This window comes from Nannospalax galili, unplaced genomic scaffold (genome assembly GCF_000622305.1).
Source record: "Nannospalax galili isolate Female #2095 unplaced genomic scaffold, S.galili_v1.0 scaffold1077, whole genome shotgun sequence".
Lineage (NCBI taxonomy): Eukaryota > Metazoa > Chordata > Mammalia > Rodentia > Spalacidae > Nannospalax > Nannospalax galili.
In genome coordinates this window covers 866,869-878,939 of record NW_008340429.1, presented here as the reverse complement: position 1 = coordinate 878,939, position 12,071 = coordinate 866,869, and the positions used below count along the sequence as shown (strand labels likewise).

At 41.2% G+C, this 12,071-nt stretch overlaps 1 protein-coding gene across 1 annotated transcript; it reads right to left on the bottom strand.

The window, feature by feature from the left end:
* Positions 1-896: 896 nt before the first annotated feature.
* On the bottom strand, positions 897-11,602 carry LOC103736061 (protocadherin beta-5-like). Its single transcript, XM_008835490.3, has 2 exons — positions 9,038-11,602; positions 897-1,437 (listed from the first exon to the last, which is right to left on the bottom strand). The coding sequence occupies exons 1-2, from the start codon at positions 11,316-11,318 to the stop codon at positions 1,415-1,417; spliced, it is 2,304 nt and encodes a 767-aa protein (XP_008833712.1). The 5' UTR covers positions 11,319-11,602; the 3' UTR covers positions 897-1,414.
* Positions 11,603-12,071: the final 469 nt, after the last annotated feature.

The window sequence follows — 12,071 nt, the reverse complement described above, 5'->3', positions numbered from 1 at the left end:
CATAATATTCCATTATTACTATTAATTACTCCAGATTTATTATAGGTTTTGTTATTTGGGAGGCAATTAAAGAACACTTTTAAATTCACAGAAAAAATGATCAGAAGATACAGAGCTTTTCCATATACCCTTTCACACCAATGCACAATCCCCCTCATTTTCAGCATCTACTGCAAAAGTGGTACATTTCTTACAATTGAGGAGCTTACATCAGCACTTTTGCCACTGAGTCCATATTTAATTTAGGGTTTTCCCTGGGCACTGTACACTCTGTAGGTCTGCATAAATTCAGCATGGCATGTACATACCTTTAGACTATCACAGAGCAGTTTCACTGTCTCCCGAGTCCTCTAACTCTACCTATCTCCCCTTTCTGAGTGTCTGGAAACCACTGATCTTTTTACTCTTTCCACAGTTTTGCCTTTTCCAAAATGTCTTATAGTCAGAATTTTATAGTATTGAGTTTTTTCAGCTCAGCTTCTGTGACTTACTAGTAGGCATTTAAGTTTTAGCAGGGCCTTTCCTTGGGTTACCAGCTCATTTCTATTGTCGAATTACAATATTTCATTTTGTGATTGCATCACAGTTTATGTCTCCACTCAACTCCTGAATGATCTTAGTCACTGTCAGGTTTTGATTGTTAGTTTTCTGTGGACTGATGTTTTCAACTCATTTGATAAATACTAAGAGGAAGGATTAATGGATCTCATACAAGAGTGTGCTTAGTTTTGCAAGAAGCCACTGAGCTATGGTGGCACCTTCTTTTTTTTCTTTTTTTTTTTTTTTTTTTTTTTTTTGAGCCACCCCATGTTTAGCAGTTATCAAGTCCAGTGTTCTTTTGTTGTGGAGCATAACCCCGGCAAGGGAGTTCATCCTGCCTCTGCCTCCCAAGGGCTGGGATTAAAGGCATGCGCCACCACACCTAGCCTGGCACCTTCATTTTTAATTTCCATATTAATGAATGAGAGTTCCTGGTGCTCCTTGACTTCTTTAACATTTGGTGCTGGAGTTTGGCTCTTTTACCTGTTGGTCGGGTAGAGGCATCTCATTGTTATTTGAACTTGCATTTTCATAATGGCATATGATGTGGAACATCTTCCACGTGCTCATTTGCCACCCGAATGTAGTGTTTAGTAGAGTCTGTGCCTCATTTTAAATGGGATTTTTTAATGAGTTTTAACAATTTTTGTCTTTTTAAATAAGTGTCCTTTATCAAATGTCTTTTGAAAATGTGATCTCCTAGTTTGTGACATGTCTTTTCATTCTGTTAGATTTTTGCAGCGCAGAAAAACTTGATTTTAATCATCTATATATTTTTTCTTCCATGGATCATGCCATTGGTGTGATGTCTTCAGTTTTGCACATTTTTTTATTTCTTTATTGTTGCCATTTGTATTTCCATATGAAGTATATTTTAGGCTGTATTGTCAGGATTCTCTAGAACAACAGAATGATAGAATGATAGAAACAAATGAGATTTGTTATATTGTCTTATGTATTATGGGCTTCATAGTCCAACAATTACTGTCTATACTTGAAAGATTGAGAGCTCAGTAGCTACCCAGTCCATGAAGCTGGAGACCTTAGCAGTCCTAATCTGGTTCTAAAGGCCTGGAGGATTCCCAGAGAGCCTCTGGTCTTCAGGCCACATTGGAAGGCCCAAGAACATGGGTTTCAATGCCAATGAAGGCTGGTAGCAGCAGTGACAGATGTACTCACCATCAGGGAACAAAGGCAAGCAGGCAAAAATCAGCCCCGTTTTCACCTCCAAGCTCTTTATATCTGGGGGGCCCACCACTGGAATGTGGTGCCAACTCTTTCCTTGTCAGTTAATCCTTCCAGGAAAACCCCTCACAGACTCGCCCAGAGGTGTATCTCTTAGCTGATCACAAATCCATTCAAGATGATAAAGAAGATTAAGCACATGGGCTGATCAATTTTCTAAGGAAATAGGCTGTAATTTTGTTTAGGATTTGTTTCTATTTATCTCTTGAGGGAAAAGTATATAGTTGCCAACTACTGGACATTATATATTTTCTCTATTCAAATCTTTATTTTTCTCAATAATGTCTTAGCTTTCCTTGTAAAGACATTAAGGACATTCTACTGGATTTGTTTCTAGATATTTGATTTTTAAAAACTGTTGTAAATGATCTTGTATGATGAGATTATAGGCCTGTGCCAGCATGCCTGATTATAATTCAGAATTGTGGCCAGGAGTGGTGGCCCATATCTTTAATCTCAGCAAAGGCAGGTGGATCTCTGTGAGTTCTCTATGAGTTCGAGGCCAGCCTCATCTACATTGTGAGGTTTGGACCTGCCTGGGCTACATAGTGAGACACTGTCTTAAAAAAAGAGAATATAGTTTTATTTATTCCCTTCAAATCATTGTGTCTTGTATTTCTCCTTTGCCTTACTTCACTGCTTGTGATCAATAATAAATGCTGCAGTGAGTCATAATGGTAAGCATCCTTGTCTTATTCTTGATCTCCAAGGAAAAGTTTAGTGACATTTACTGTAGGTGTTTCAAGACACTGAAAATTCCCTTCTGCTTTCACTTGATAACAATTTTGCCATTAATGTCTACTGAATTTTATAAAAAGATTTTTTTGTACATATTGGAATAATCATATAATTTTTCTCTTATCTGTAAATATAGGAAATTACATTGAATTACATTCAACTACTAAACTGCATTTCATTTCCAAAATAAACCTCGTTTTTCCTTAATGTATTTTTTCTTACATATTTCTGAATTTTATTTACTTATTTTTAAAAACATGCTTTATGGATAGCCATGCAATTTGTATATTAAGTAAAACTAAAATATTGATTTAACATAGTTTTAAATGGGAGAAAGGAAAAAAATTTCAAGTTTCACCCAGAAATGATATAAATTTCCAGAAAATTCTAAGTTTTGCCCTACACCCAGAACAAAACCAATTTTTTTTGAGAAATAAAAAATTTCCAGAACTCATTATGCCATAATTTTCAGGAAAACCAGTATGTTCCCAAGACTATCTTTTCCCTAGGACAGTTCTGACTTGGAGTTCCAGACCCATGTCTTGGCTTCAACTTCTGGCTCTTGCTGTAACTGTCAATCTCATTATTGCTACCTCCTGATTCTGTTCATGGTACTTAATGCTTCTTCAAAAACACACACCTTGGAAGCCTGTACTTCAGATTTGGAAATGTGAAGGGTGCTTGAATCTCAGAATGAATACTTTGTTTTTTGGCAGTCCCCATAGTCATTAACAGTCTCAATACTATTCAAAAGTCCACAATCCAAAGTCTCTTCTGAGTCTCAGGGCAATCTCTTAACTGTAAGCCCCTGTGAAATCAAAAGGAAAATAACATATTCCCAATATACAGTAGAACCAAATACACATCACCATTCCAAAAGGGAGGAACAGAGGCATAGTGAGAAAATACCAGACCAAAACAAGACTGAAAACCAGGAGTGCAAACACCAAATCCAGTAGCTCTACATCTGACTTCTGGGGCTTTACTTGCAAAAGCCATAGATGGCTCAACCTCTCCAACTTTGCTGTGTGAAACACACATTTCTCTCTTGGGCTAGTACCACTCCCTGTATGCAGGTCTTCTTGGCAGATGTCTCACAGCTCTGGCATCATGAATGTTCCTGGAGTCTCCACTGCCAACCAGGCTTCACCTTCACAGTTTCCCAAAATGACCTATCAGGGCCTTCTTTATGTAGCGGCAACCCTGCCACACACTGCCTTAGCAGCTCTCTGAAACCCTGGAGGAAGAACCGATGACCCTTCACTCTTGCATTTTTCATTCCTCTAAAACCAGCACCAGGTGAACCACACTGCAAGTTTGGGATGGACTACAGCCAGCTATATCCATTTTAGAAGCTTTTCCCTTCAGTGGCCCCTGCAGCATTTTCCTTTGACAAGTTGGAGGCTTAGCTGGGTTGTGGTCTTGCTCTAGAGGCACTCTCTCCATTGTTCAAGTGCAAATCTCTAGACCTCTCCTTAATTACTTTAATCTCCTCATCAAAGGGATCCTCTCCAGCATGCACCTCAGCTCCAACATTTATCTTCCTAGTGTTCTTTTTCAACCCAAACTGCAGGATCTGTGTTTCTTTCTGCCCCATTTGCTTTTTTTCACTGTAGATCTGCATAATATTCACCATTAATAGACACACCACCATTTCTATGTTAAGCTGTCTTGAAATTTCTTCTGCCAGAGAAATTAGATCATTGCTTTTCAACTTAGCCAGACTCTTTGCTAAAATATCCCAGTTGCTGTCTAAATCCTTATTTCCCTCTGGAATTACTCTGCTCTCAGCACTACTTTCTTCCAGTCTCCAACTAGAATGGCTCATTGAGCTTTGCTTACAGCATTCAATTGCTTTTCTAGTCCAAACTTCCAAAGTAATCTGCATTTCTCCAAAACCCCACATGGTCAGGTTCTTCACAGCCAACGGCCCACTCTCTGGTACCAATTTCTGTATTCATCACTTTCTGTTGCTATGATAGAAACACTATCCAAAGCAACTTATAGAAGGAAGAATTTATTTAGCTTATGGTTCCAAGGGGCAAGAGTCCATCACAGCAGGGATGCATGGCAGCAGAGGTGGCTGGAGGAGGAGCAGAAGCAAAGCTCTTGCATTTTCAAGCAGGCACGGGAAGCCAGAACAATTTTTTTAAATCACTTTTTCTAATTGAGTCAATGTGACATACGTATCCAGTGACTAGTCATGTATAATTCCTATTGCACTAATGATCAATGGGATTAAAAAGAAAGCCAACTTTCACAACCACTGCCTCAAAGGAATAGCCCATGTTGAATTATTTTGCAGTGCAAAAATGTTTCTTGCTACTGAAATACAGTAAAGTTCAATTCATATATCAATCATGAACAAACAATGAGGGAGTTGAATTAGAAAACATAGATTTATATCCTCTTTTATGACTAGTATTTGTTAATAAACAATGTTGCTTTAACGTTGTTCCTTTCTTATAATGGCTTATTCATGTTTGATTGTCATAACCTATTCACATTATATTGGTACCAAAATGGTTTAGGATTTTTTATTTCTATATTCTGAATTCATGTACATTGGTTTCAATTTTACATAAGCATTTGGAAAAAAATCATTGTTGATTAAAATAATTTTATTAATTTATTTGAATTTGAGAGAACAATTTGTTATAATGAACTAGAAATACAAGACTCCACTAAAACAGAATAGCTAACAAAATATGTCTGAACTTACCTTTTATGGGAAAAATGGTCAAATAGAGCTAGTAAATGGATTAGACCAAGGTTTTGGGGGGGGTAAACACAAAGATAACTGCATTTCAGCCTGAGTAGCACACAGTTCCTTCCTAGCAGCTATTCTGCCACCATTCTGCCACATCTGCCACACTATCTTTGTGTCTTCCATGACACAAAGTCAAGAGGAAAGCTTAAAAATCTTATTTTAGGATGAAAATGGTAAATACCTAGCCCAGCAGCTAACTACCATTTATGTGGTGTCCAATAGTGGTACCCCCTTTGATCAAATCAAAGTTGCTACAATGTGTATGTAACCCATCATGTGGCCTTGCAGCAATACCAGCATTCCTAATATACTACCTACACAACACAGAATACATTTTTGAACTCCAGATATTAATACCTCTATGATGATATTAGACAATGCAGAATAGAATTATATCCCAGAAATCAAGCATTAGTGAAGAACATTGGCTCTTTCTGGGGCCTTTTTTTGTGACAGCATAGAGATGAACAGAGTAAATATTAAAATGTAAGATGGTAGGATAGGTGAGGGAAGGCAGAGGTTGGAAGAGTATTCTGCCCACATGGCTGACTGGGGGGAAAAAACAAAATAAACTTAGCCAAATCAAAGTGGGAAAAGTGGTTCATACAGCACCATAAACAAAACAGACTAAATACACAAACTGGTGGCAGGTAAATCCAGAGCCTATTTTGATAGGTCCTTCCAGTATCAGTCAGGGTTCTTCCCATGTCATTTTAAGTTGTTTTTTAAAAAAACAAACAAACAAACAAACAACAAAACCCACAGAAGTAGTCATTTTAACAAGAGTCTCTCCCAGGAGGGCACTGCAGGCAGGTTTCAATCATTGTTTCTGTCTGTCCCATGTAAGCATCCAACTCAGTGTCCAACTAAGCATCCAGGTGTTCTTTTTGACACAATGGGTTGTCCAGCTGCTCCTTGGTCAATACAGGGTGAGTAAGGGCACCTCTTTCTCTGCCACCACCTTGACTTCTGCTCCAAGCTCCTCCTCTGTCCTCTACCACCACTTCTGCCATGACCCATAATAGAGATGCCCTTGACCCCTTCTCCCAAGACCTCTATGACTTCACATATCACCTCTTTTTAGTTCATTCAGAGAGCTATGTCTCATCTACCTTAGAGCAGGTTTGGACTTCAGATTGACATTCTGCCCCTATTCAGGGTTCTGGTGACTCTTCCCTCAATATAGCCCTCCTCTGGCAAGCCTCTCTTGATCATGGGCAGGCTTCATCCTCCAGTTGCTCCCCTGACAGGTCACCTAGGCGGGTCTTCTGTTTCTGGCACTGGCTGTCTGCCGCTGCAGACCTTTTTTTTCTTCCGCATATTAGTAAGACTCTCATTGAGAGACATTTTGGAGGTGCTTTTCTTGATTCAGCTAAATATTTTAACTATTACAGAAAACTGACCTTTAGCTTTACTGTTTTTCTCATATATCGTCATCTATTTCTACTTGTTGTATGTATATGTTTGTGTATTTATGTTGTGTAAACCTTCATTAACACTTGATTTGCTTTTCTTTTCTAGCTTCTTGAAATGGAAGTTAAGATTATTGATCTTTCTAATATGTGTATTTGAAGTTTTAAATCTCCCTTTAAGAACTGTTATGCTATATCAGTTCTCAATTTTTACCTATTTTTGAATATCTGAAACTTTCTATCTTGTTTTCACTTTTGATTCATGGCTTTTATTGTTTGATTTTGAAGCACATGGGGATTTCTCACTCTGTTCTTATTGGTTTTGTTTCTGTTGTGGCCAAAGAACATTCAGAATAAGTCAAATCCTTTTATAAAATTGAGGCTTGGTTTATGACACAGAATGTAGAGAATTTTAATAATATTTAAGAATGTGTTAGTGTGCTCTGTATGTCAGTGTGTCTGAATATGACCCTTTTGTTTTTCAGATCTCCAATATTTGTGGGTGTATAAGGATGTATTTTTTTGTTTGCTATCAGCAATTGAAAGCACTGTAATAAATTTTCCAATATGATTACGGTTTATCTATCTTGCATTTGTACTCTGCCTTAACATTTTATAGGTTGTGGTTATATTATATGAGGAAATTTTAAGCCTTAGAACTCACATACTACTGGTATATTTACCTCTTTATTAGGAAACATCTCTATCACTACTAATGTATCTCTGTACAAATATAGTTACACTAAGTTTATTTTGGCTACTGTTTTTATTATACACTTAATATTGCATTAACTTTTTCTGGGAAGATAAGAGCAAACATCTAGTCACCCCAGACAGGGTAGCAAAGACTGACCAAAGAAACAATTCTATATAATTCTAATTTGGTGACTCAATGAGTTTAACTGGGTTTACTTACAGCAGCAAGGGTGAGGGGTTATTTGCAAGCATGGGCAACTTATAGGCAGCTACAACACCAAAGAAAATGCCTCCCTCCCCAGAAGCTTATAGATCCTGGGTAGAGTTAGGACCACATAAGTCTGTTATGCTGCCTTGTGATCCCCTCCTTCTCCTCCTTGAGGGGACCAATCTTGTGTAGGTTTCATGCTGGTAATCGCAGCTACTGAATGTTCAAGAGAGCCCAAAACCAGCAATCTATACCCACCCATGCATCCATCTTTCTGTCTTCCTCACAGGCATGTCCAGAGGTCAGGTGATTATAGAACTAAAAAAGTTATATGTACACTTTTCTTTGTAGAGCAAAAGAAGAAGGAGTGACTGTGATACCTTGAAGAGTCTTGACTCTTCGAAGGACATTAGTGGTTATCAGATTACTTTTCAAGCAGGATTATGTCAAGCAATGATTTAACAAGACTTGGCTTATCTGTCTTTCTGCTACCTTATTTTTGGTGATTGGAAATGAATGGCATGCATACATCATCTACCACTGATTATATCCTAAGTCCTTAGCAATTTTATTTAGTGAAAGAGATGACAATTGCTAATATATAAGATCCTTTATTATATACAGAATCTTAAAATGTGCTAGGTAAGTGGGGAACCAACAATTCAGATAATGTCTAGCATAGATATTTCTCATAACAGGAAAAGGGTCACAATTTTAGAATATTAACGTTTTAATGAAGTGAGTACTTATATACAACTTGGGAGAAACGAGGATGGTGTCATGCATGGCTACTCAGAGGGTTAAGCTGGAAATACAGTCGCCCAGAAAGGCCGAAGTGACCATAAGTACTTTCAGTTGGGAGTAAAGTTCACTAACAGAATACATGCTGACAAAGTATGTAAGACATTCTAAGATGCAATGCACAATGCCAATAAGATAAAGGGAAAAAGACTGCAAACACTCTGGTGCTAAAACATGAAATTGTATGGTAAAGACAATAAAACAAAGAAGCACTGAGCACTTTAAAATGCCCTGTTAGAATACACTGATGAGTGTAACAAGTTAGTTAAAATAAGGTTTCTGTTATATTATTTGAGTTCTGAATAGACATGTAACCAACATAATATAGAGAAAATCCATACTTAACAGCTATTATAACTAAATTAAGTACAATGAAAGAAGCCAAAACTTAAAGTCATGAAGGACATGCATGGATTTGAAATACAAGTATAAATATTTAGATTAAGGATGCAATTTCTTAAGAGAACCACATTGTGATAGCAGTTTGCCAAAAATAATGACTCTGAACCAAATGTAACACCTAACTGAACTCAAAGTTATTCCTGCAGTGAGGATTTTCCTTAACTTCTCTCCCAGGGTCCTGAAGCAACAGGTTGGGGACCATGGGTTTCAGAAAGTTGAACTCACCAGCGCCAGAGTCTCCCGCCAGACACACCTCATACTGGTAGCTGTGGGACAGGGTCCCTGCCCCGCTGACGTCCAGCAGCTGTCCCAGAAAGCGGCCCTCAGGCACAGAGCCGCCAGGCAGAGAGGCCGGCCTGGTCCTCCTGCACAGCCTGAGGGCCACGAAGAGCAGCAGCGAGAAGAGGAAGAGCGAAGACACCGAGGCCAAGGCGATGACCAGGTAGAGCGTGAGCGCGTCGGGCTGCGCGGGCTGGCGCGCCACTTCGGGCGGCGGCAGGTAGGGCTGCGAGAAGCCATCCACCAGCAGCACGTGCAGCGTGACGCTGGCCGACTGCGGCGGCTCGCCATTGTCCTTGACCAGCAGCAGCAGCCTGTGCCTGGGCGCGTCGCGCTCGCTCAGCAGCCTGGCGGTGCGCACCTCGCCATTGTGCGGCCAGACTCCGAACAGGCCTGGCTCGGTGGCCTTGAGCAGCTGGAACGACAGCCAGGCGTTCTGGCCCGAGTCGCGGTCGACCGCCACCACCTTGGTGAGCAGGTAGCCCGGCTCGGCCGCCCTGGGCAGCAGCTCGGTGCAGGGCGCAGAGGCGTTCTGCAGCGGGTAGAGCACGAAGGGCGCGTTGTCGTTGGCGTCCAGCACCAGCACGCGCACCAGCGCCTGGCTGCTGAGCGCGGGCGAGCCTCGGTCTGCGGCGCCCACGCGGAACTCGAAGGCCTGCAGGGCCTCGTAGTCCAGCGCCCTGAGGGCGAACAGCTGCCCGTTGTCGGCGTTGATGGACACCAGCGAGGCGAGGGCCAGGTGCGGGTCGTGGGGCGGCAGCAGCGAGTAGGTGAGCTGGGCGTTGGCGCCTGAGTCTGAGTCTGTGGCTCTGACTGTGCCTATGTGCAGGGCGGGGCTGTTGTTCTCGGGGACGTACATGGTGTAGGAGGCTTGGCTGAAGGCGGGGGCGTTGTCGTTGACGTCGGAGACTTGCACAGTGATGTTGTGCTGGGTTTTCAGCCTGGGTGTGCCCAGGTCGGTGACTGTGATGGTGATGTTGTATTCGGCTCTGCTCTCTCTGTCTAATGGCCCATCTGTTACTAAGGTGTAAAAGTTCTTCAGTGTAGGTTTCAACAGGAATGGGAGATCGTTCTGAATAGAGCAAACCATCTTTCCATTGTCCCCGGAATCTGGATCAGAAACACTGAAAACAGCAACTACAGTTTCAAGAGCATTTTCTGGGACAGAGCTTGTGAGTGTCCTGATGGTCAGTTCTGGGGAATTGTCATTCACATCCATCACTTCTACAGCCACATTGCATTTTCCGGAAAAGCCACCACTGTCAGAGGCTATAATTTCCATGTTATAATATTGAGTTGTCTCAAAATCCAATGTCTGTTTCAGACGAATTTCTCCTCTGATTTCGTCTATTACAAATGGTTGAGAAGCTCCATCACCTTGAAATAGAGAGTAGGCTACACTTCCATAAGTCCCAGCATCTAAATCTCTGGCAGAGACAGTGACAACTAAGGAATCCAGTGGGCTGTTCTCAGGAACCTGCACCTCATAGAGAGGCTGTACAAACTGTGGGGCGTTGTCATTGATGTCCACGACTTCAATGCGAACTGTGGTGGTTCCAGACCTGGGCGGAGCCCCTCCATCCAGCGCAGTGAGGGTTAAGCTAAGCTCAGGCTGCTCCTCCCTATCCAGAGCTCTGTCCAGCACCAGCTCCGGGTATTTCCTGCCATCTCCGCGATTTTGAGTGACAACATGGAAATTGAGGTTGGGGCTGATGGTGTAGTTCTGAACAGCGTTGCTCCCTATGTCTAAGTCCTGAGCTGTTTTTAGAGGAAACACAGTCCCTGGCTGGGCGCTCTCAGGGATTTTTAGGAGCATTTCTACATCTTGGAACGCTGGAGAATGGTCGTTTATGTCTGTGAGTTGCAGATCGGTTTGGAAAAACTGCACAGGGTTTTCCAGTAGTAGCTGGAAATGCAACACACAGGGTTCTGTCACCCCGCACAGCACCTCCCGGTCTAGTTTTTCATACAGAAGCAAATTGCCTGTTTTTACATCGAGCTGCAAGAGCTCTTTGTTTCCTTTGTGATGGATTTGTGCTCCTCGAGTGGCCAGTTCCCCCACCTTGAGCCCCAGATCTTTTGCTAGGTTAGCCACCAAGTAGCTGCTTTCTGTTTCTTCTGGCATGGAATATCTAATTGCCTCAGAGCCAGCCGCCCACAAAAGCAAGTGCATAGCAAGAAAAACCACTTGCCTTTTCGATGTAGCTTTCAATAGCGCTGTCTCCATTGTTCAGACACAGCCCAGAGTGTGCAGTTTCAAGTTGGTTGCAATCCACACAAATAGTTTGTAAAACAACCTCAATTTCAGTCTGACTTAATGAGGTCCTTAATCTCCGGAGATCTTGCCCCCCTCCTAGATTTTCCTTGGATGCCTTCTTCTAGGAGCAGACAGGGTTCTGCTTTCTAGCTAGCTTAATGGTGTCTTGGACATCTGAAGATTCTATCATTCTCACGCTTAGCCTGCAGCGCCACCAAGTGTCCATATTCAGTGTTACATCAATTCCTTCTTTTCATTCCTATCCTAACCCAGCAGTGTCCTGCCCTTCACACTGAGCTCTCACCTGCTGTTCGTTCTAAATATACCTTTGCTAAGTTAATTTTAAAGTATCTTTCTTTAATATACAATCATATATTAATGTTAATAAAATTCTTCTGATAACATGAAAATTTTTGTGGGCCTGTATTGTGATTAAATTGAAGAAATTAATAATAAAACTTTTGAATTTTACACAAAGTACTTTTGCTATGGTACACAACATGCTTCCCAAAAGGGACACAGATCATATGTAGATCTCACTAAATTTATAAAGCTAATACATTCCTACAAGCAGAACCTAGAGGGAAACAGTGTCCCCAAATCCTCCATTCCCCTGCCTGTCAATATCTGGTTACTAACTCCCTCTACAAAAGGCAAGCAGTATCTTGACTGCTACCATTTTACGTTTGTATTTGTTAGAACTTTTATGCAAAGAGATTTATA

Coding starts and splice junctions, on each gene's coding strand:
- LOC103736061 (XM_008835490.3), bottom strand. CDS start 11,318: ATGGAGACAGCGCTATTGAAAGCTACATCGAAAAGGCAAGTGGTTTTT. Junction 1,438..9,037: donor GGCGGGAGACTCTGGCGCTG/GTGAGTTCAACT, acceptor CTGTTGTTCTAG/AGAATCCTGACAATACAGCC.